The sequence below is a fragment of the Drosophila gunungcola genome, unplaced genomic scaffold (assembly GCF_025200985.1).
Source record: "Drosophila gunungcola strain Sukarami unplaced genomic scaffold, Dgunungcola_SK_2 000001F, whole genome shotgun sequence".
NCBI classification, from domain to species: Eukaryota; Metazoa; Arthropoda; class Insecta; order Diptera; family Drosophilidae; genus Drosophila; species Drosophila gunungcola.
Genome location: NW_026453197.1, coordinates 13,542,826 through 13,563,645, shown reverse-complemented (window position 1 = coordinate 13,563,645; position 20,820 = coordinate 13,542,826). Strand labels below are relative to the sequence as shown.

At 39.2% G+C, this 20,820-nt stretch overlaps 5 protein-coding genes and 1 long non-coding RNA gene across 10 annotated transcripts; 4 read left to right on the top strand and 2 right to left on the bottom strand.

The window, feature by feature from the left end:
• Window positions 1-639: 639 nt before the first annotated feature.
• LOC128262384 (RNA-splicing ligase RtcB homolog) lies at window positions 640-2,501 on the top strand. Its single transcript, XM_052996590.1, has 2 exons — window positions 640-2,035; window positions 2,192-2,501. The coding sequence occupies exons 1-2, from the start codon at window positions 743-745 to the stop codon at window positions 2,417-2,419; spliced, it is 1,521 nt and encodes a 506-aa protein (XP_052852550.1). The 5' UTR covers window positions 640-742; the 3' UTR covers window positions 2,420-2,501.
• A 596-nt stretch (window positions 2,502-3,097) lies between these two features.
• LOC128261242 (ras-related protein Rab-9B) lies at window positions 3,098-6,975 on the top strand. The gene is made up of 3 exons (XM_052994834.1): window positions 3,098-3,598; window positions 5,479-5,673; window positions 6,126-6,975. The coding sequence occupies exons 1-3, from the start codon at window positions 3,407-3,409 to the stop codon at window positions 6,498-6,500; spliced, it is 762 nt and encodes a 253-aa protein (XP_052850794.1). The 5' UTR covers window positions 3,098-3,406; the 3' UTR covers window positions 6,501-6,975.
• Window positions 6,976-7,149: 174 nt separating this feature from the next.
• Window positions 7,150-15,584, bottom strand: LOC128261240 (alpha-tocopherol transfer protein-like). 5 transcript variants are annotated; one of them, XM_052994832.1, is made up of 6 exons: window positions 15,471-15,584; window positions 14,259-14,363; window positions 9,844-10,023; window positions 8,713-8,807; window positions 8,493-8,646; window positions 7,150-7,921 (listed from the first exon to the last, which is right to left on the bottom strand). In XM_052994832.1, the coding sequence occupies exons 3-6, from the start codon at window positions 10,010-10,012 to the stop codon at window positions 7,434-7,436; spliced, it is 906 nt and encodes a 301-aa protein (XP_052850792.1). In that variant the 5' UTR covers window positions 10,013-10,023; window positions 14,259-14,363; window positions 15,471-15,584; the 3' UTR covers window positions 7,150-7,433. The 5 variants fall into 5 exon arrangements, with proteins under 5 accessions (XP_052850792.1, XP_052850791.1, XP_052850789.1 ...); XM_052994831.1 differs by lacking the exons at window positions 14,259-14,363; window positions 15,471-15,584 and adding exons at window positions 10,208-10,352; window positions 11,090-11,193; XM_052994829.1 differs by lacking the exons at window positions 14,259-14,363; window positions 15,471-15,584 and adding exons at window positions 10,208-10,352; window positions 11,035-11,187.
• LOC128261243 (uncharacterized) lies at window positions 13,423-13,940 on the top strand. Its single transcript, XR_008268245.1, has 3 exons — window positions 13,423-13,512; window positions 13,573-13,741; window positions 13,802-13,940. It is a non-coding gene; the product is annotated as an uncharacterized LOC128261243 (long non-coding RNA).
• Window positions 15,585-15,989: 405 nt separating the features above from the next.
• LOC128261241 (heparin sulfate O-sulfotransferase) lies at window positions 15,990-17,953 on the bottom strand. Its single transcript, XM_052994833.1, has 5 exons — window positions 17,674-17,953; window positions 17,298-17,616; window positions 17,102-17,240; window positions 16,823-17,043; window positions 15,990-16,732 (listed from the first exon to the last, which is right to left on the bottom strand). The coding sequence occupies exons 1-5, from the start codon at window positions 17,798-17,800 to the stop codon at window positions 16,579-16,581; spliced, it is 960 nt and encodes a 319-aa protein (XP_052850793.1). The 5' UTR covers window positions 17,801-17,953; the 3' UTR covers window positions 15,990-16,578.
• A 441-nt stretch (window positions 17,954-18,394) lies between these two features.
• On the top strand, window positions 18,395-20,659 carry LOC128262257 (ran GTPase-activating protein). Its single transcript, XM_052996419.1, has 5 exons — window positions 18,395-18,645; window positions 18,707-19,388; window positions 19,453-19,948; window positions 20,013-20,189; window positions 20,250-20,659. The coding sequence occupies exons 1-5, from the start codon at window positions 18,540-18,542 to the stop codon at window positions 20,577-20,579; spliced, it is 1,791 nt and encodes a 596-aa protein (XP_052852379.1). The 5' UTR covers window positions 18,395-18,539; the 3' UTR covers window positions 20,580-20,659.
• The last annotated feature ends 161 nt before the right edge of the window (window positions 20,660-20,820 follow it).

Genomic DNA, 20,820 nt, shown 5'->3' with positions numbered 1-20,820 from the left:
TCAAAATACGATCTCGATGGAAATGGTTCTTGAATTTTGTCATTACACTTTAAAATGCATTTAAAACAAAGCTTTAAAATTGAATTCTTTTATTATATGTTAATTTTTTTTATAAAAATATTTGTTTAACAGATAAAATTAATAAAAAACCGGAAATAAATTTTCATGCAAGAATATTTTAATACTTTATACTTGTTATACTCACGGAGTGAAATAAATTTTTAATGCGGATGTGAATTGCTGGGTAGAGGAGTTAAATTATTACTTAAATCTGGGAGACGAATGGAAATATTTAAATTTAAAGTACCTAAACAACCAAAGAAGTACTCAGATGCCAATTTTAGGCAGCCTTATTCTCTTATTTTTGAAGTGCAAATTTGAAATAGCGGGTTTGTGGTGACAATCTTATAAATATTGTAATAGTTCAGAACATTTTAAAACCGCATACATTTTTTTTAAATATAAATGGTTTATAAATGGTTTTCAATGCAAATCTTTTTCATTAAATAGATTTTAAATTTAAAGAAGTACAAAAATTGGGCTTATAATACATTAACGGTTCATTTGAAATGAGAATGGTGTGAAAAGTATATTTTTGGGAACCAGTCGGTATTTTTTGTTACTCTTCCTTGGTCACACTGCATCTCCATTTCATGCCGGCAAGCAATGCTAAAGTTGACGAAATAGCGACCTTATAAATAGCAATCGATTAGCTGGCAAAGTAAATCCCCGCAAGATCAGGATGGTGGTGCGGCCGTACAACGATGAGCTCAAGTACCTGGAGAAGGTGAGCGACCACTGCTGGCGGATCAAGAAGGGCTTCCAGCCAAACATGAACGTGGAGGGGTGCTTCTACGTGAACAGTCGCCTGGAGCGCTTGATGCTGGAGGAGCTGAAGAACTCCTGCCGTCCGGGTGCTGTGGGTGGCTTTCTGCCGGGCGTGAAACAGATAGCCAATGTGGCTGCCCTGCCGGGCATCGTGGGTCGGTCCATTGGACTGCCGGACATTCATTCCGGCTATGGATTCGCCATTGGCAATATGGCCGCCTTCGATATGGACGATCCCCTGTCCGTCGTAAGTCCCGGCGGCGTGGGCTTCGACATCAACTGTGGCGTCCGTCTGCTGCGCACCAATCTGTACGAGAAGGACGTGCAGCCGGTGAAGGAGCAACTGGCCCAGTCACTGTTCGATCACATCCCCGTGGGCGTCGGCTCCAAGGGCATCATCCCGATGAATGCCCGCGATCTGGAGGAGGCCCTCGAGATGGGCATGGACTGGTCGCTGCGGGAGGGCTATGTCTGGGCCGAGGACAAGGAGCACTGCGAGGAGTACGGTCGAATGCTGAATGCCGATCCCGCCAAGGTGAGCATGCGGGCCAAGAAGCGCGGTCTGCCGCAGTTGGGCACCCTGGGTGCGGGCAATCATTACGCAGAGATCCAGGTGGTGGACGAGATCTACGACAAGTGGAGTGCCTCCAAAATGGGCATCGAGGAGACGGGCCAGGTGGTGGTGATGATTCACTCGGGCAGCCGAGGCTTCGGCCACCAGGTGGCCACCGATGCCCTCGTGCAGATGGAGAAGGCCATGAAGCGGGACAAGATCGAGACCAATGACCGACAGCTGGCCTGCGCCAGGATCAATTCGGTAGAGGGTCAGGATTACCTGAAGGCCATGGCAGCGGCCGCGAACTTCGCCTGGGTCAATCGCAGCTCCATGACATTCCTCACCCGCCAGGCCTTCGCCAAGCTGTTCAACACCACACCGGATGATCTGGACATGCATGTCATCTACGATGTCTCCCACAACATTGCCAAGGTGGAGAACCACATGGTGGACGGCAAGGAGCGCAAGCTGCTGGTCCACCGCAAGGGCTCCACGCGCGCCTTTCCCCCACATCATCCTCTCATCCCGGTGGACTACCAGCTCACGGGACAGCCCGTCCTGGTGGGTGGCACCATGGGCACCTGCAGCTACGTTCTGACCGGAACGGAGCAGGGCATGCATGAGACCTTCGGCAGCACCTGCCACGGAGCGGTGAGTTTTCATTAGTTTGTTTTAAAAATACCTAAATAATAGCACAAATTTTTAAGTAATTTTAGTTCTGTGAGTCATTATTATTATTGATAAAAAACGAATATTAAGTAATTAAAATGAATATATGTGAACTAATGACTCATTTATGATATTTAGGGTCGCGCCTTATCGCGTGCCAAATCCCGCCGTAATCTGGACTACAAGGAGGTGCTGGACAAGCTGGATCAGATGGGCATTGCCATTCGCGTGGCCTCGCCCAAATTGGTCATGGAGGAGGCCCCTGAATCCTACAAGGACGTCACCGATGTCGTGGACACCTGTCACGCTGCGGGCATAAGCAAAAAGTGCATCAAAATGCGACCTATTGCGGTTATCAAGGGCTGATCTTAAAATGCGACCTATGGCGGTTATCAAGGGCTGATCTTATTTATTTTTGTGATTAAATCAATAAAGATTTATAATTATATTACATGTTCCTTTAATGGGTAAGTGTCATTTATGTCATTTTGTATTTTACAAGAGTTTTATATGTGTGGTTGTGGTTGTTGAAAATCTGCTCAATTCTGTTGAGCAGGGTTTTCTTTAAAGAAAAATTATACAAATCTGACAATAAAATACTTTATTTAAAACGTAACTTTAAAAATTATTCTATATTTTCGCAAATATCTATGTTTTTCTATATATGATCCAAAAGTTATGGTTTAGAAACTAAACTAACAACTAAAGTTACTCTTCCAAATCAATTGCTTTGACCAACGTTGTTTTACTCAACTTTTTTAGACAAATGTTTAGCATTCTTTATTAGACTACAAATTATGAGATAGAAAGATTTTTATTTTTTTAAAAGAGTGGTCTACGCTTGAAATGTATAGATTTCCCTATGTTTCCCTTACAATATAAATGGTAATGCTAATTTCCTTCGCGTATTTAGGTTTATTTAAACTAATATGCTTACTATAATGTAATATATAATAAGGTAAGAGATAATGGTCACTCTAAATCGGGGCTCTGTTAGCGGCAGTGTTATCCCCCAAAAGCCCGCATGTTGTGCCATAAGCACCGGTCTGTTAGTTGTCAGCTGACAGCCCCTTCAATTGGACCTGCTGCTCCACGGCGCGGACTTCTATTGAGCCCCGCATTCAAAATCGTTGTAGAAAAAACTGTTAGTTTTTTTTTTTTTTTTTGTAAAGTACACGACAGATTGTAATTGAAAAAGTGCAAGTAAATCGATCGAGAGTCGTGGGCTTAATTTCAAAAGAAGAGTAATTGCAAAAATCGGCAGTTATTTTGTAGTTGCGCAGTAGTGAAAAACCGAAGAAATCTACTCACTGTTGCCGGGCTCAATTGTAAGAATAAACAAACACAGTCAATATGACAAACATGCGGCCACCGCAGAAATCCAAGTTGCTGAAGGTTGTCATATTGGGCGACGGGGGGGTTGGAAAGTCCGCCCTCCTCACCCGCTTCGTCTCGAATCGCTACGAGGAAAACAATTTCCACACCATCGGTGTGGAGTTTATGAACAAGGATATAGTCGTCGATGGAGAGCGCTTTACATTGCAGGTTACTTACTAGAAACTATTACCAAAGTAAATACCATAACTCAGTAAAAATAGTTACGTTCATTTTTCGGGCCGTAGAACTTTTGCAATTTGTAGAGCAAATGCAACAGTTGAGCAAGATAACGACAAGCCAAGCGTATTTCCTTTGCGTGTAAAACCCAATCTTCCCCCTCGTCTACTTTTGGCCCCACGATCTAATCCACCAGCATATTGTTTAAACACTTAAAAACTGAACAACGATCAGGCTTTGTTTTTCCCTCCCTATCATTTGTTGAACAGTGGTCAAATAAAACTTAAACAAGCTGAAAGACATATTTTTAAAATTTGTTTTATAAAATACCTGGTAATTTCTTAAAAAGTATAATTGTAAGTAATATTTAATATAAAGGACAATTTTAATTTTTTCAAAATAATAACCTTATTGGTATTGTAAGTAAGAAAAAAAGGTACCACAAATATATTTATAAAATAAAAATAAACTTTCTGATGAGGTGTGTTTTGAATTTAAAAAATATTGAGTTTTTATTCTATTTAGTAATTTTATCAAATAGTTTAATATTCCAATCCGTAGATTTATGAAAGTTATTATCAAAAAAGACACTATAAAAATTAACATTTTTAAACCGCATTTTATGTAATCTAAGTTAAATCCTACAATTTCCCACTGTACCTGTACCTTTGTATATTTATATCCGTATCTCCTCCATCTGCCCCCATGCCCACACACACATATAGGCATTAAATTTCTACTCAATTAACGTAGAGCTTGGCATTGCGAAAAAAAAAAAAAACAAAAAACCAAAATAATAACAATAATGACAGTTCCCTCTATTTGCTAACAAAGTGGAGACTTTGTTTTATTCGCCGCCGCAGTTTTTGTTCTCAATCTCATCTGTTTTGGAATTGTTTTTCATTAATGCTTGTCGCTTGTCTTCTAAATTATCGAAACCATAACAAAATATTGTTCACAGTTCACCAAGCTCGGCAACTTATAAATATTCAAGCGCGTTTCAGTGAGTAAGCAAAGTGCAGCCAAGGTGGCGCGAATCGGAATAATGATTCTAATTAAACCAGCCGATTTTACCGGGTATAGAAAAAGCAGGAATGCAGATTGTTGGATGATTAATCCCAGAGGAATTTCGCATATTTTGAAGCCAGATTTGTCCAAAATGGAAGAACCTGGAAAATAAATGTATTAGTTCATGGTTCGCTAAGCCGCATAAGAACTCGCAGAAAAGTACACTTCCCCGGCTTCTCTGCAGCGAAAAAAATTGAAATCACTCTGGTGTTTTTTATACTGTCTATATTTTCATGTTACCATGGAAGCACTAACAATTTAAAAAGGTCAGATTACTAATGGTTTTCGAGGTCAAAATGTACATACATACCCTTGTTGGGGGTGATAACAATATTTCTAGTGGTTTAGAAATTCATTTATTAAATAGTAAAATGGGGTTTTAAACTATTCCTAAAAAATGCTTTATAAAATAACTTAAACATAGCTTAAAAACTATAAATACTTAAATGTGTAAAATGTTAAATATATAGTTAAGGTATTTAAAATCTTTAATTACTAGTAGAAAGCAGATCCAATGATTTATTTTTGAGTAATTTGCTTATCACCGCCACTTTTTTATCAGTTGGCTGCTCTAACTACCTTTAAAACTAAATATTTGTTTGGCTCACAAGGGACACAATGGTGTAGTGTAAGTGAGTCAGACATACAAAAATCAGCCCAATTTTGTACACTTGCAATGTTTCGCAGCTAGTTCTGTTTTAAATCGAATGCAAATTTCAATAGACCGCTGATTGAATCGTCAATTCAATCAAAGTTAATTGTCGCCTTTGTCTGATTGTATATAATTTTCCCATACTTCACAGATATGGGATACGGCCGGTCAGGAGCGATTTCGGGCGTTGCGCACACCTTTCTATAGGGGATCGGACATCTGCCTGCTCTGCTACGCCCTCGACGATCGGGACAGCTTGAAGGGATTGACTCTGTGGCGCAACGAGTTCCTCAACTATGCAGACGTGGACCAGGACAAGTTTCCCTTTATTGTGGTGGGAAATAAGGTATGCACTTCTGAGAATATTTTATGGTTTGGAATTGATAATTCCAGTGTATACGTTTAATTTATTGCATTTTAAGACAATTCAGTTATGCATTATTGCTATAATAAACAATTACTTGTAATGATTAAGCTTTATTTTAGTTTTAAACTTTTAACTGGGTATTATAAAATGTAGTTTCTAGTATAAATATTTATTTGCGACCATTAAGAGTATATTTAAAAAAATATATTAATTGAAGTAGGTTGAAAAAGGCTAATGCAACACTGGTTTTCTTGTGAATCAAAAATGATTCTTTTGAGCGAATCTGCAATGTATACAGCTTTTAATACTTATTTAAGTTATAGAAGCTTCGAGTCTTGAATTGATATTAATTCCATTGCCAACAAACATCTTATTTAGAATCTTGTTCAAATTAAATTAAATTAAAATTGAATTCGTTTTCCCCGTTTCAGAACGACCTTCCGGCGCAGAAGCGGCAGGTGAACTTTGAAGTAGTGCAGCAATGGTGTGCCGAGCAGAAGATCGCCTGCCACATTGAAACCTCCTCGAAGGCGGCCACCAATGTGACGGAAGCCTTCGTCCTTGGCCTTCGCCAGTGGCGGCACATGGAGTGCGTGGCGGAGGCGGAGCTGCGCCAGCAGGGCGACACCATTGACCTAACGCGCCCCATTCGCCTCGTGCAGCGACGCATCTGTTGCACAGGCGGAGGTGGAGGTGGAGGTGGAGGGCAGGATAAGGATGCGGATGGCGATGGCGATGATGCCGCCATGCGAAGTGCGGGCAACAAAATGTTCGCCAAGGCGCCAGCCACCAATTATAGGCTATGAGCAGACAGACAGACTGGAGCTGTCAGGGAACTTACGCTTAATTTAACCACTTGCCCCACCGGGTTGACCTTCAGAGCTTTGCATTCCGCGGGGGGGGGAAAGTGTCCCAGACCAAAAAGTAATCAATTGATGTTGCTTACATATAAAGCGATTATCCTGAAGCTGATGATATTCTAAAGAAACGATGTTTTTAAACGAACTACTTAAGAGCGAACGGCTTAGATAACATTAGCTTTATAAGGCATATTTTTGCCATGAATAAAAAAAAACTAGGAAGTTCGAAAACTTGAAAGAATCTAATATGAATACTAAATTATTACTTTTATATGTATCGTCAAAATAGGTCTTATGTAAGACATGTTTTCATTTCGATCCGAATAAGAAGTTTCATTTGTAAAAATATTAATTTAAACGAATATATTAAAACTGTTTAATAGTCAAAGCAAGTGTCCTTTAAAAAACAAACAAGCTTTTGGTGTCTTATAGAGGATAAAAAAAAAATTATACCAGATTTATACAAAACAAAAACAAAAAAAGTCTAAAAAAAAATATATTTAATTGATGGCAAAATTTCAGAGTGCCTTAAATGTAGTTATCTGAAAATTGAAAACCCATTATTAAATGACCGCAAAGAATATGAAAATGTGCATCATGTCTATACGAAAGTGTGTTTATATTTCAACAATTTGTTTTAAAATGAACAATAGTAACATGGTATAAATAGGCTTACCCCGGATTAAATATAATTGGTAGGTATAACACTTTCTCTGGATGCGATCGAGGCTCCGATTCTGATTAAGACTAAGGCAATTTCTAGGCGCTATTCACTAAGAGGACAAGCGTATGACAGATCGAGTGCTTAACTATAACGTGTGCTTAAAATTGGGACTTGGGGAAGTAAATTACATATCACTTGCAGCTGCTGGCCACAGATCACTTCTTCTTGTAGCCATACGAGTTGATGGTGTCGAACTCGGAGTCGCACTTGAGGAGCAACTGGTACCACTGGTCACCGTCGATCCGGCTGGCCTCCCGGAATCCCCCATATTCGGCTGGCAGGCACTTGGGCGACATGTACTTGTGCAGGGACTCGCGATCGGTGCCATGGAATATGATCCGGCTGCGCAGCTTCTCCTTCAAGAAGGGCTTGAACAGGGCGAACACCACCTGGAAGATCTTCGGCTGGTTCACAATGTGTATGGCCTTGATCCTCAATGGCACCGAATCCTGCAGCCAGTCCACAATACGCTTGGCGAACGGCGGCGTAAACTGCCAGGTTTGCTGCAGACTGAGACCATCCATGTCGAAGATCACCACGGCACCGCAGATCTGCGTTTCTGGCTCCAGCATGGCCGCCTCCAGGAAGAGAACGGCCCCCTTGAACACCTCATCCAGGGTCACCTGCTTGTGCTTCCAGCGTTCTATAATCGAAGATTAAATTAGATTAGTCAGGGATCTGTTAAGTTGTTTTGCCAGAAATCTCGAAAAAAGGGGTTTAAAATTGGTTAAGCCTGCTTTAAACATATTAATAATGCCGAAATGCTTAATTGATGAACACTAAATATAAAAATCAGCATTTTTTATAATTTACGTTGAAACCCATTATTATAAAAATCAATAAAAACAATTTTTATTAAATATCTTTTAGACGAAAAATTCCACAAAAGGTATTCCCTTTAAATATTGGCTAATTATAGCTTTTCTAATGTGATCTTAGAAATATATTAATCTATAAAAATCAACTTTGAGACAACACCAATTATTATAAAAATAATCAAAACAACAAAATTTAGTCCTTCAAATATTGACTGAAAAAAAAAATAGCATTAATCATTTAATCCACAAAATTTAATTTTTTTAATGTGAGATCAGAAATATGAACAAATATAAATCTATAACTTTGCACATCAAATTGTGTCATTAATGAAACCAGTTTTCTCTAGAAACCTGTGATTAATCGGATTAAATATATAGTTTTCTTTGAGTACTTACTGCCCAGTTCCAGAACCAGGATGCGACGCCCACATTGATCTCGGTTGGGGAAGACGGTGAGTATGTTGTGCTTAAAAATGTTTGCCTCGTTCGAAGGCTTCAGGTTGTTGTACACATCAGCGTGTTTCACCTTGAAGGAGTAGTAGCGTTTGATCTGTTTAAGGTTAAATATAAAATTATTATGTAAATGTAATTGTTTTTTTTTTAAATCAAAGCTTACCAAATCGCGAGCACTCTCCGGATAATACTTGCAGGGCCTCAGATATCTAATGAGCCACTCCTCGTTTCCCTTGGGATAGTGCAAATCCGTCTCCGCTGAAATTGAATTAATAGATGAATCAACCACACCTTCAGTATCATAAATGCTTTTCTAAAAACCCACATTTAAATTAAGCTGATCGGTTGTACAGAAGCAATTAAAAGCGAATGTTTTTTTGCTATATGATTGAGTTATGCAATATAAACCTCTCAAGGGTGTGCTAGTTTTACCCCTTAACTTGCTATTAGTGACACGAAATCGTAAACTAATAATATAGAATTGAAGGTTCAGATATTGTAAAAAATTATGGCAAACACATTACTTGGGTTCATCTCCAAAGGCAATTAATTTTTTATTTAGTAAAAAGAACCTGCAAAAGTATATACTTAATATTCAGTATTACTTTTTACTTCTAACATGAGAAATAATAAATTGAAATCAGAAACCGGATTGTATAAACATTAAAATGACAAGACCTGTTGAAATATCAGTACTAGAAGATTAAATCAGAAAAAAATATTCAATAAAAATGTCATATATGTACTTATAAATTGTTTTTAATATTTTAAACTCCGATCTTAGCTTATTTTCGAGAGGTTACAATTGTAAATTATCGGGTTATATATATGCAAAATCAAAATCGCTGTTGAATATTGCGGTTTTGCCGGCAATCATTTCAAAGTGGAAACACCTGAATAATTAATATAAAATTTGTGTTTTTTAATCAAATTCGCCTGTGCTTGTTAAAATAATAATCAAGTGATTCAAGTAAGCAACAGGTTTCATTTATACAATTAACTTTAAAACGAGCGATATCTAAATAAATATTGCATTATTGATATTTTCATTGTCAAGTTGTGATTTAATATAATTTTTTTAGTTATCCTTCTGGTTTTCTTGATCTAATTTAAAGATCGAAGCAATATTTATCATTTACAAACTATACAGATTGAAAAAAATATATTTTAGAAAATATATATATATATTTTATATTAAAGAACGAGAAATTTAGTTCTTTGAAAAAGAATATTTGATTTAATAAATCCTGTTATAATCTAAATTAAATGGAAACCATTCCTGGTGATTACTTACCCTCCAGGAGACGGGCCAGCTCCTTGGCGGCCTCCTTCTGGCGCTCGGGGGTTTCCCGCAGCTCCTTGATGGCCACCTCCTTGCCCTGGGCCGTGGGCTCGCCCAGCTCGAACTGGAGCGTATAGTCGCCCAGCTGGAGTGTGGGCAGTTGGTCGATATCCGACAGCATTGTGGGCACTCCTGGAAGGAAAGATGCTATTACTTAGATGCTATTAGCGGCAGCTCCTGCACTTTGAGCTTGTGCGACTGGTTTGTTCACTAAACGCACTTGGAACTTCGGCTCCAACTAAATAACTTAAGCTAACTGACAACAATCGCCAATTAGTTGTCCATATAATGACGGCAGTACTTCACAATTACTTACTCATTTTGCAAATTGTTGTTGCTCTCTGTGCTCAAATGAAATTATTCTGTGATAATTTGCAGTTTTTTTCTAAGCGTTTCGCTGTTTTAAAATTTGCAATCTTAAGTTTCAGTTTGCCTAATGACAAAATCACAAATTTTGCATGCTATTTATAGGAAAGAGGGAAGATTAATTAATGAGACAAGTGACTCGGAACCTGCTCAAGGGAGAAACTGCATTGATTTTCTAGACTTCTCCACCGATCGATAGCAATATTGATCACCTGGCCAACCTTCACCTTGACATTCGCAAACTTATAACGGAAGACGAAGCGAGAGAATTTGCATTTTTGCAAAAGATAACGATTATCATGGCTAATGCAATTTTTGCAGAGATGAAACATAGATTTTTAGAAACCTTGAACTCAATTCTCGACACTCTTGACACGTTCTACTTGAGCAAAAGTCTAGTTAAGCTTGTTTTTTAATTACAAAACTAGTACCCAGGGTCTGTGAGTATATTATAAAGCAGTCAGAAATTAGCGCTATAGATTTCCCATCTTGCTGCTGCCTAATGAAATCAAATCAGAAATTAGCGCCATAAATTTTCCATCTTGTTGCGCAGCTCCAAATGAATTGAAAACAAAAGACTTGGAAATTAGCATGCGAAGAGTTGACATTGAAATTGTCTACCAAATTCGATTAGATGGGCCAGGTGATATGCTACAGATCTCGGCTATTTTCGCATTCATAAGTGTTTTATTTTGTTTCAAATATTAATGTTTTGGCCATGCAGCTGGCTGGGAAAATACGATATCTTAAATAGTACACACGGATCACAACACAAACCGAAACTTGTTTGGGCTAAATGGCTAATGGTAATGGCTAATAGTTAGTGGCTAACAGTTATCCGCGAAGACGGTCGAAAAACCAGCTGGGAGATACGCGTGCAACGGAGCCGAAAGCCCAGATGAAACTGTTGCGGCCAAAAGCGCGAGTCTCAGATTTTATGCCAGGCCAAGAATCGAAACTGGATTTTTTTTTGGAAGAGAGCGCTCAGAGAGTGGGTGTAGCCGAGCGATGCGCTTCGAGTGGCGAGTGTTGCCAAAACAGATTAATTTCTGATATTAGTTAGAAAACATAAAACATAAATAATTTATTTAATTTTTCTAAATTATTAAGTATTCAACTTTTTTCTTTGATAATTACAAAAGGACGTATATTTTTTGACAAGCGGCAGTAACTGTATGTACTAAATCCCAAATTTCCCAAATCTTGAAAAATTTTACAGATTTTAACTTTTACTAAGACCTATTTAATTTAATAATAATATATTGATTTAAAACAATTTTTTTTTTATAAATAGGTATATGTCTAACTATAATTTACATATATTAGTTAAATCAAAGTAAAACAAAAAATCACCATTAAAAAGTTTATATTTTACCTGTACAACACTATATAAATCTGAACTTGAGCATGACGTTCACGTGTGTCGACCTGAGAGGTGAGGTGTGAGTTTGTGGAGTTTACCTCGAGAGAGAGCTTAATCTGGGTGCATCGTCATTGGGAAATGATGCCACCTGAAGCCGGTTTCAGTTTCGCTTTCAACCTCAACACTTTCTGAGCTTTGCCTAATTTATTCGGGTTTTCTTCGAGTGTAATTGTTCAGAGTACAGGGCGGTCGAAAATCCATCGGCCTATAGGCATTTCCTACGGCGACCCTGAAACTCCGCGCTGCGCTATCCGGTTTCAATGCTGCCCAGCTCTACGCCAATTAATGCTTACACCTGTTCGACAAAGTTACACTTGGGGTCATGTCAATATAGCATTGTCAATTAAAGTTTTTGGGACTTTCCCAATGCAGTCACTTAAAATTTATTGTCAATTTATTCTACTTAAAAAGAAAAATTGACGAAACCAGTTTTTTTGATTACCTTCATGCTTTTTTTATGTTCTATAACTCGTTTTTTTTGCCAAATATATATGGAATAAAGATGAAATTAAATTGTTTTTAATTTTAAAGAAAATAAAGAACACAAAAATCTAACAAATGATTTAAAAAAAAAACGTTAAACTTAAATAGTTATACTGAGGTACAACGATCAAAATTTCTTTAAAATTGTCACTTTAATAACCAACAGATATTTCAAAGCCTGTTGAAAGTTTTTTTTTTCAAATTGAGATATACAATTAAGAAAAGTAAAATAGATAGTTATTGATTAGAAAAATGTAAAAAGTAGTGTTAAAAAACAGTCATTATATTAATAATCAGGTCAGAAGCTACACGATTACCCATGTACTTTTATTTTTGAAAAGTATTAATAGTTTATGTCCTATTTTTGTAGCGCCAATTGTACATCTGTCGGGCATATTTGGTATAATTAACACGTCTCAAAGCCCAGCACCCAGTGTCTTGTGGACAGAAAATGTTTCGCCCGGTTTTGGACAAATCGGTTCAAACGCACGATCGCACGTGCGAAGACTTCGGCCATTCATGGTTTTACGCTTCGTTAAATATATTTATACTCTCGATTTCATTTGGGGCCAGTTTTGGACTATTTGTCTATTTTTAATATCGAACTTGAGGCGACTGCTGACGAAAACTGAGTGCTATAAACCGGCGACAACGGCGGCTTGAAAAAAAGCTATACCTGAAAAAAGCATGTAATATGACTAATTCTGGGGTTAAGACCCCTTTGCAATGTCAGCCTACGCCCTTCGGTTTCGTGCAGAAAGTGAAAAACCCTACATGAGAAACTTGATTTTGAAAACCTGACAATGGCAAGGGCAAATCCAATGTACAAAGTGCTTTGACCTTACTCTTAAGAAAAAATGTACAAGTAAACATTACTAAAAACTGGGAAAAGTAAAGTTACATGAAAACCTGTCTTTAATATTTGGCTAACTTACAGTTACAGTAAATTTAGTTCTTTAAAGGCAAAATTAAATAGTAATGAACTGAACTCAAACAAAACTAATTAAATTTAAAAAACTTATTAAGATGGTAGTAGTAGTACTTATATTTTATAACTAAATATTAGGTTTAAATTTGTTTCAATTTTTGCCAATTTTAATATTAGGCATATCCAAAATATAAATAAACTCTAGTTTTTCTTTAAATACACAACATTTTTTTCTGTTAATTAATGTAAGAAAGCAAATCTTTTTATTTAATAAAAACAAATAATATTAATATAATTTATATAATTTGTAAAAAAGTTTACAGTGTATGACCTTAGCTGTAAGCATGCGCATTATATACGCCTACGCTTTGCCTTTAAACTTTGCTGCTCTAGTGCAGATAATTTTAATGAAATGTTTCAAGTATTTTTTAATTTATATGTGTATATATAGATATATGTATATTTATTATATATATTGCAGCGAGCTTGTACTGTTCCTCACCAATGCGGTTACATTTTATCGGAAAAGAGGGCGCCGCCTCAGAGGGCAGGCAACTCATCGCAGATGCAGCGGTCAACATTGCCATGACGATGCAATCAAAAACACGGTACAACTACACAAAAAATCAGCTGAACACGATAAGTTAAAGGTATTGCACATGCAAATACCAACGCAAATAAATTAATATTTTTTTTTGTAATTTGTTCAGGCCGGGAGCATCGGATCGAAGGCACAGTAAATGGGTCAATGTCGGCGAGTTACTGAACTTTACTTGAAATTCTCGACCGACGAACGCAAAAAAGGAATACTTGCAAAAATAATGAGGAAAAGGCAATGCGAAAAATACAGCCAGTCAGTGATGGCCACTGTTATACAGTCACAACTCTGTACATCACACCACTATTCATGTATATAGATAAAAATAAAATCCTTTTAATTTTCAAAAGGCATCCTAATTATTTTTTTTTTATATTTTTTAATTGCTTATCAGCTCATTTGTTTCTTGTACTTTTGGTTCAGGCAAAAAAAAAAGTAAAATAAAAAATTTCCGGACTAAAAAAACATCTATGAAATCCAGGTTTTATAAATTCAAATAACAGAAAATTCTAAAGTTCGACAGTGGCGTCGCACAAAAATTAACAAAATTGTAATTAACATTTACCAACCTTAGTTAAATCAGCTAATCCAAAGGTATATGTGTGTTCAGCTTTGAAATCCTTTTTGGGCCCTCTTTTGACAGTGATATAGTGAGCTTGGATCGCGTTTAGAGACTGAAAATATAGAGCTGCTTGTCAAATCGTTTTATAGTTGCCCCTTTTATGTGCACTGCGCTCATTACACATATAACAAAGTTATCAAGAAATGTATGTCGGTCGGAATAGTCGGGCATTTAAAAAAGGCCAACGCGATTTAATAGGTCATTATAAGCGAACAGAGTCGAGTTAAAGAGCGTTAAAAGATCACGTCGCGAATTGCCTATGGTCATCTTTGTTTATATATTTTTTTTTTTTTTTTGGTTTCTTTGCTTTACTTTACTTATTAAAGTTTAAAACTTTTCTGTTAACTCAGCATAAATTTTATGCTTTTTCCATGGTTTTAAGCACTGTTAAAAAATTAAGTTAAGTAGCCCGATTCTCACAGTGTAGTGCACTTAATCGATTCTCTATAGCAGTTAACATTATTAAATATAATGTTTTAAGTAAATACACTGAAATCCAAATTATTCTTATAATGCTCTTTTTAAAATCGTTAATTTTAAAACAATTTAGTTGTTGGGAATGTTTAAAAAACTTTTTACCATATTGTCCTAGAACAAATAAAACTGATTTATTTTTTAGTTTAATTTCACTTTATCGTTTCCAAGGCAAAACATTTATCATTTTTTGTTTGATTAAAATGTGCATAGACTCAAGCGTTTGCAAATTGTTCACTTTATTTTTAGCAATAAGTGTAATTAAAATGCAGAATTTTTCACGAAGTAGTTAATTTTTGAATTGGCATTTTCACTGGGTTATTTTTCGGAGAAATTCTCTTGGAAACACTTGCGAAAAGTACACTTCCTGTATTTATTCTAGAACGTAAACCGAGGTACTTTATATAGTTTTTCACACATTTAAACTTTGTTTCGTGATAAAATTTCATTCTGTAAACAAAGGTTTTTTAAGAGTTTTTGAGCCACATTTCACAACTTTTATATAAGGATTTATCGGGGGGATATATATTCCTACGCCTTTGCACAGTGTACCGCTGTTAATCTTCTGATTGTTACGCGACTTGGACGTAATTAGACTTGAACTTTTGAACGCAACGTACACAACTAGTTTAAAGACTAATCGCCACTGTGACTGAGTAAAAAACTTGTTTTAAATCTCTCTTACAAGTCGTGAATGTGGTCAGCTTTGCAGGTAGTTAATACTTGGGTTATCACTCTTTTTCGACAACAATGATTTTCTGGCAGGCAGTAGCTACTTTCGACTTGCGTGTCCGCGTTCCACGATCAAGTGATCAACTGACGGGGGCTGTGGGTAAAGCGAACTCATTTGCTTTTAGTTTCAAGCGCGGGCAATTAATTAAGTATTTCGCCGCTGCCTGCCGTCGTTTCCAAATGTATTTCAATTTCATTTTCTTGCACTTGCTTGAGCCCATTCTGCGTGTCGGATAGTCATTGCGTCCAATCGCCAGACAGTCACCTTCGCCCATGGAGCTAGAGCCACTGCTACGTCAGGCTTTAAAGTCCGGCGGATTTTCGTTGGACAGTCAATTGCAATTAGCTTAGACAAAGTACAGCATGCTGAAAGTTAAAAGTAACCCACTGATGGCATTAATCAATTCTCAATTCGAACACGCAATCCCAACGACAGCTGTTGATACGCACTACGCTTGGTATAGACAGACAATTATTAACTATTTACATGCATTTAATTTGAATGTCAAATTCAGATTTTGAGCTTAGCCTATGACAGTTACAATTAATGAGAGTCGTTTACGTATGAATACACTTATAAGTTCTACAAAATCGATCTATGGCCTAGATTCTTCCATTCATTCCATTGTATTGTCGAGTATAAAAAAGTACATTTGACTAAACGAAGAGATATTGTGCAGACAATTGTTGCTAGATATTGCTCACGATGAACTACAAAGGCGTTCACGGTTGTTTTACAGGGTCAAAGCTTAGACTAAATATAAAAGTTTCGATTATTAATATGTCAACGATATTCACTGCTAAAGTCTTTAGTAGCGCTTAAGTGTACGAATTAGTTACTCTTAAGTACAGATCAAATCTAAGTGGGAGAATTACGTATTTACAATACAATAATCGGCGTCTCCTGGCAGACGTTTAGACCACTGGAGTCGGCCGAATTCTTGTTCTGCGACTCCGTCGCCGTCTCGGCAATCATTTGGGACGAATCTTCTCGTACATAAACTTTTGCACGTGCTTGTTATCAGGCTGCATAAGCTTCTTCTTGTTGAATTCGAACTGGGTCAGCGCAAACTCGTACAATCGTTTTCCATTTGCCAGATTTTAGTCTTTTGTATAGCTCTTATTGTCGATTCGCTCGGCGGCAGCTTGGATGAAGTCACACGCAGATGAGATTTGTTTGAGTTATGATAGTGCTCACGAAAGCCATGGAAAATTCTGTTAAAGAAAGCATGAAAGTTAGTGTTCGCAGGAAAGCACATTGAAAGTACATCTTAATCTGGGCTGTGCACAATGTTTAGTGCTCACCTGGGCAGTGACCTCTCCAGCAGATCCACAAACTCGTACATCTGCTCGGTGACTCCGACTAGGAAGTATTCGTTGACTAGATTACGCTTGGCCTGGTCCAAGGCCCAACTGCTGCCGGGTTCCCAGCACTCGGCGGCGTGGCCACAGAAGAAGGGTATCTGCAGCCACATGTTTTTGGGATCACAGTCGGGTTGTTTCTGCACCACGCACTCGTCGAAGGTCTGCGGATATGGTGAGGAATGCTGGGTTTATATAATCGAATACTTTTTATATACTAACAATTTTATTGCCCGCCTTCTTGCGCACTAAATTCGGTCGGTAGTTGTCCCCAAAGCGTAGAAAGTAATAGTAGGAGACCAGTCTGTCCAGAGGCTTGCGCACCAGATTTATATAGATGGGCTTGTGGGCGATTTGGAACCTGAGAATTAGGAATGCTACTAAGATGGGATCTGCCGGATTAAGTTAATCTACTTACTTTGCAAAGTCCAGGAACGCCATGTGGCCGTGATACAGTGCTGGCTTCATCTCGTGCCACCTGGAAACGTTGCGCACGAATTGAATTTGGTTGGGAAGCGAGAGGACGTGCATATTGGCAGTCACATTGATGTGCAGCACATGGAATTTGTTCAGCTTGCACAGGTCGTAGGCGATGTTAACGAAACTGGTGGATCCTGTCTTCGGCACGCGATTGTACAGCACCACCAGGTGCTCCTCGTAGTCAAAGTCATCGGCGGAAGATGAGGCATGCTGATCGGGGCTCAAGGATTCACCCAGCTTAGACAGCGGCTTGAAGGCTGTGTATTATGAAAGGAATAAATAGATGCGCATATTGTGTCCAGGGCTTTACTTACCGCGTTCCAAGCGAATCTCCGACCAGAGCAACCAGTAACCAGCGCAGGTGAGCACGCACAGGGCTATTAAAATCAGCCAGTGGGTGGGTCGCAGCACAATCCACATCTTGAGCAGTTTCCTAATCATGCCTAGCGTTGGTTTGCTCTACTGGTCGGCACTGCAGCTCATTTCAAGTAATTACTCACTCAGCATAATTTCATGCCGTTTTGCTTGTTTTTTTCTGCATTCAACTCGGTGCAGTGTTGGTCAGGGCTGGACAGCAGCTGCTCGGCAGTGTTGCAAGACGGCCAAATGAAACTGTCGGAATGTGCAGCTGCAGCAGAGATGAGCAATTGGCTATAGGAGGGAGGTGCAAAAAATAGCTTTAAGGTCCAAAATTTTTAAGGACTAACTGTTTTGAAAAACACATATTGCTGCTTTTATTTTGTTAAATGTTATAAATTAAACATACTTTAAAAAACGAAAATAAAAATAATAAAATCTTCAGAATTTATATGGCAACTTTTCTTTAAGGTGCCGCAGAAGAAACTTGCTCTTAAAAATAAACTCTCAGCTAGATCGCCCACATATGAACTGAAATCATTATAAAATTAAAGAGAGCTTACAATTCAGTGTGAAGCTGGACCATAAAAACCTTTGAATTGATCTCTATTTAAAAATTAAAGCTAGATACTTAGCGGAACTCTGACAGCTTGTTGCACTTTGAGCATCTCTGACGTGATAAGTGTGACCATTGATGCCAAACAATGCCAAGATTCTAGCGCCCATTTTTTGCGAGGTTAAAATAAATTTGGCAAGCCGGCTGCAACTGCAAAGTACAGTGCCAGTAGTTAATTTAATAAATTGAGTACAAATTAAACTTACCATGTCCATGTCCAACTTCAACTTCGCCAGCATGGCGGCCCAACTTGGCCAGGAGCAGGGCGTTTCGTTCCAGGACAAGGCGCTCACCTGGGACACAGCTGCCGATGGTGAGTAAAAATGCCGCTTTTCGCCCTCTTTAAATAGTGGCTACATCACGGCTCTTTATAGTCCAGGACGTGGTGGATGCCCTCAACAAACAGACCACGGTGCACTACCTCAATCTGGACGGGAATACGCTGGGCGTGGAGGCGGCCAAGGCGATTGGCGAGGCTCTAAAGCGTCATCCCGAGTTCCGCAAGGCGCTGTGGAAGAATCTCTTCACGCGTCGCCTCAAATCGGAGATTCCGGAGGCACTGAAGCACCTGGGAGCAGCACTCAATGTGGCGGGGGCCAAGCTAACGGTCCTGGATCTCAGCGACAATGCCTTGGGACCGAATGGCATGCGGGGATTGGAGGAGTTCCTGCGATCGCCCGCCTGCTATTCCCTGCAGGAACTGCTCCTTTATAATTGTGGCCTGGGACCCGAAGGCGGCAGCATGCTGTCCAAGGCCCTCATCGATCTGCATGCCAACGCCAAGAAGGCCGGATCCCCGCTGCAGTTGCGCGTCTTTGTGGGTGGACGTAATCGTCTCGAGAATGCAGGCGCCAAGTCCCTGGCCAAAGCTTTTTCAACTCTCAAGACCTTTGAGGAGATTGTCCTGCTGCAAAACTCCATTTACTTCGACGGCGTCGAGGCCCTGGCGGAATCCTTCAAGGAGAATCCGCATCTACGGGTATTGAACATGAACGATAACACCCTGCGGTCCAATGGAGCGGAAAAGATAGCCGAAGTTCTGCCATTCGTTCCTTTGTAAGTATCTCTTTTTTAAGGATAGGCTATGGATTTGCTTATTAATGACTGGTTATCTTTGCAGGCTCCGGGAATTCAACTTTGGCGACTGCCTGATCCGCACAAATGGCGCCTACCACTTTGGTGAGGCTCTGGAGAACTCCAACGATCAACTGGAGGTGGTCGACTTGGGTTTCAATGAAATCAACAGCGATGGCGGCATGGTCTTGGTGAACGCCATGCGAAACAAGCCCAAGCTGCGCTTCCTTAGCCTCGATGGCAATTACTTTGGTCACGAGGGCGTCGATCAGATAATCAAAGAAATGGCCAAGTTACCAAATGCTGCCGCGCTGCAACCGTTCGAGGAAATCCTCTCCGAGGACGAGGACGAGGAGGCATCTGGGGAGGAGGATGAAGCTGAGGGCCAAGAAGATGATTATGATGACGATGATGAGGAGGAGGAGTACGACCAGCATGAGCATGCCAACGACACCACTGAAGAGGCCGACGAAGACGACGAGGAATATGGCACGCTTGCCGAGGAGACCGCCTATGTCACCACCAATGCCTACACGACCAAGGTGAGTGTGCATTAGTTACTTACATTACGTTAAACAGAATTTAAATTCAAATTCGATTTTACAGCTCTTTAACGACTCGGTCAACTCGAAAGCCGGTGATACTTTTGCAGTCGCCAACAAGACAATCAGCCAGAAGTGCACGCCCGAGGAGTTCTGCCTGAGCCAAACACCCTGCTCCCAGCAACAGTTTGAGTCTCTGGATCCGGACAACAAGCTCCAAGCCCTGCAGTTCATTGTCAACGTAGGTTATTGGGTATTACACTTGAGATGAGGTAATTCAACTGATATTGTTTTTCAATAGCAATTCACCGGCGACAACCATTTGCTGCTGCTCGTCTTCACTACCTTGAAGTGCGCGCATTTGTCGCAATCCTCGAAAGCTGCCTTGGATCTGGCCGTCTCGCTGTACCAGGCCACCTTCGACTACGCACTTAAAACGAAGCAGGAGACCCGTGTACTCAACTATGTCCTGATGCAGCTGCGCCTGCTGCGCTGCGAGGAGCCATTTACGTCGGACTACGATGTCAAGAGCTGCCGGTTCGCACTACGCGAGGCGCTCAAGCAGCCGAAGTTCGCCAACGACAACATAAAGAATTCCTTTAAGACTTTCCTCGATGGGGTGGATGTGTAAACCATGCAGAAGAAGAGATTATTTATATTTCCTACGTTCCAATATACTGCATCATTGGTGAATAAAATATATTATTCATATTCTGTTCTTTTAAAATTGAGTGGACATAACGGGGATGTACATGAGTTTTACTCGAAAAGTACTCGACTATAAGGGCGGAATAGAATTGTAGTAGCCACCTATAATTTTATTAGTTACTACCTAAATAAGAGCGTTCGAAACTATAAAACCCTATCTCAAA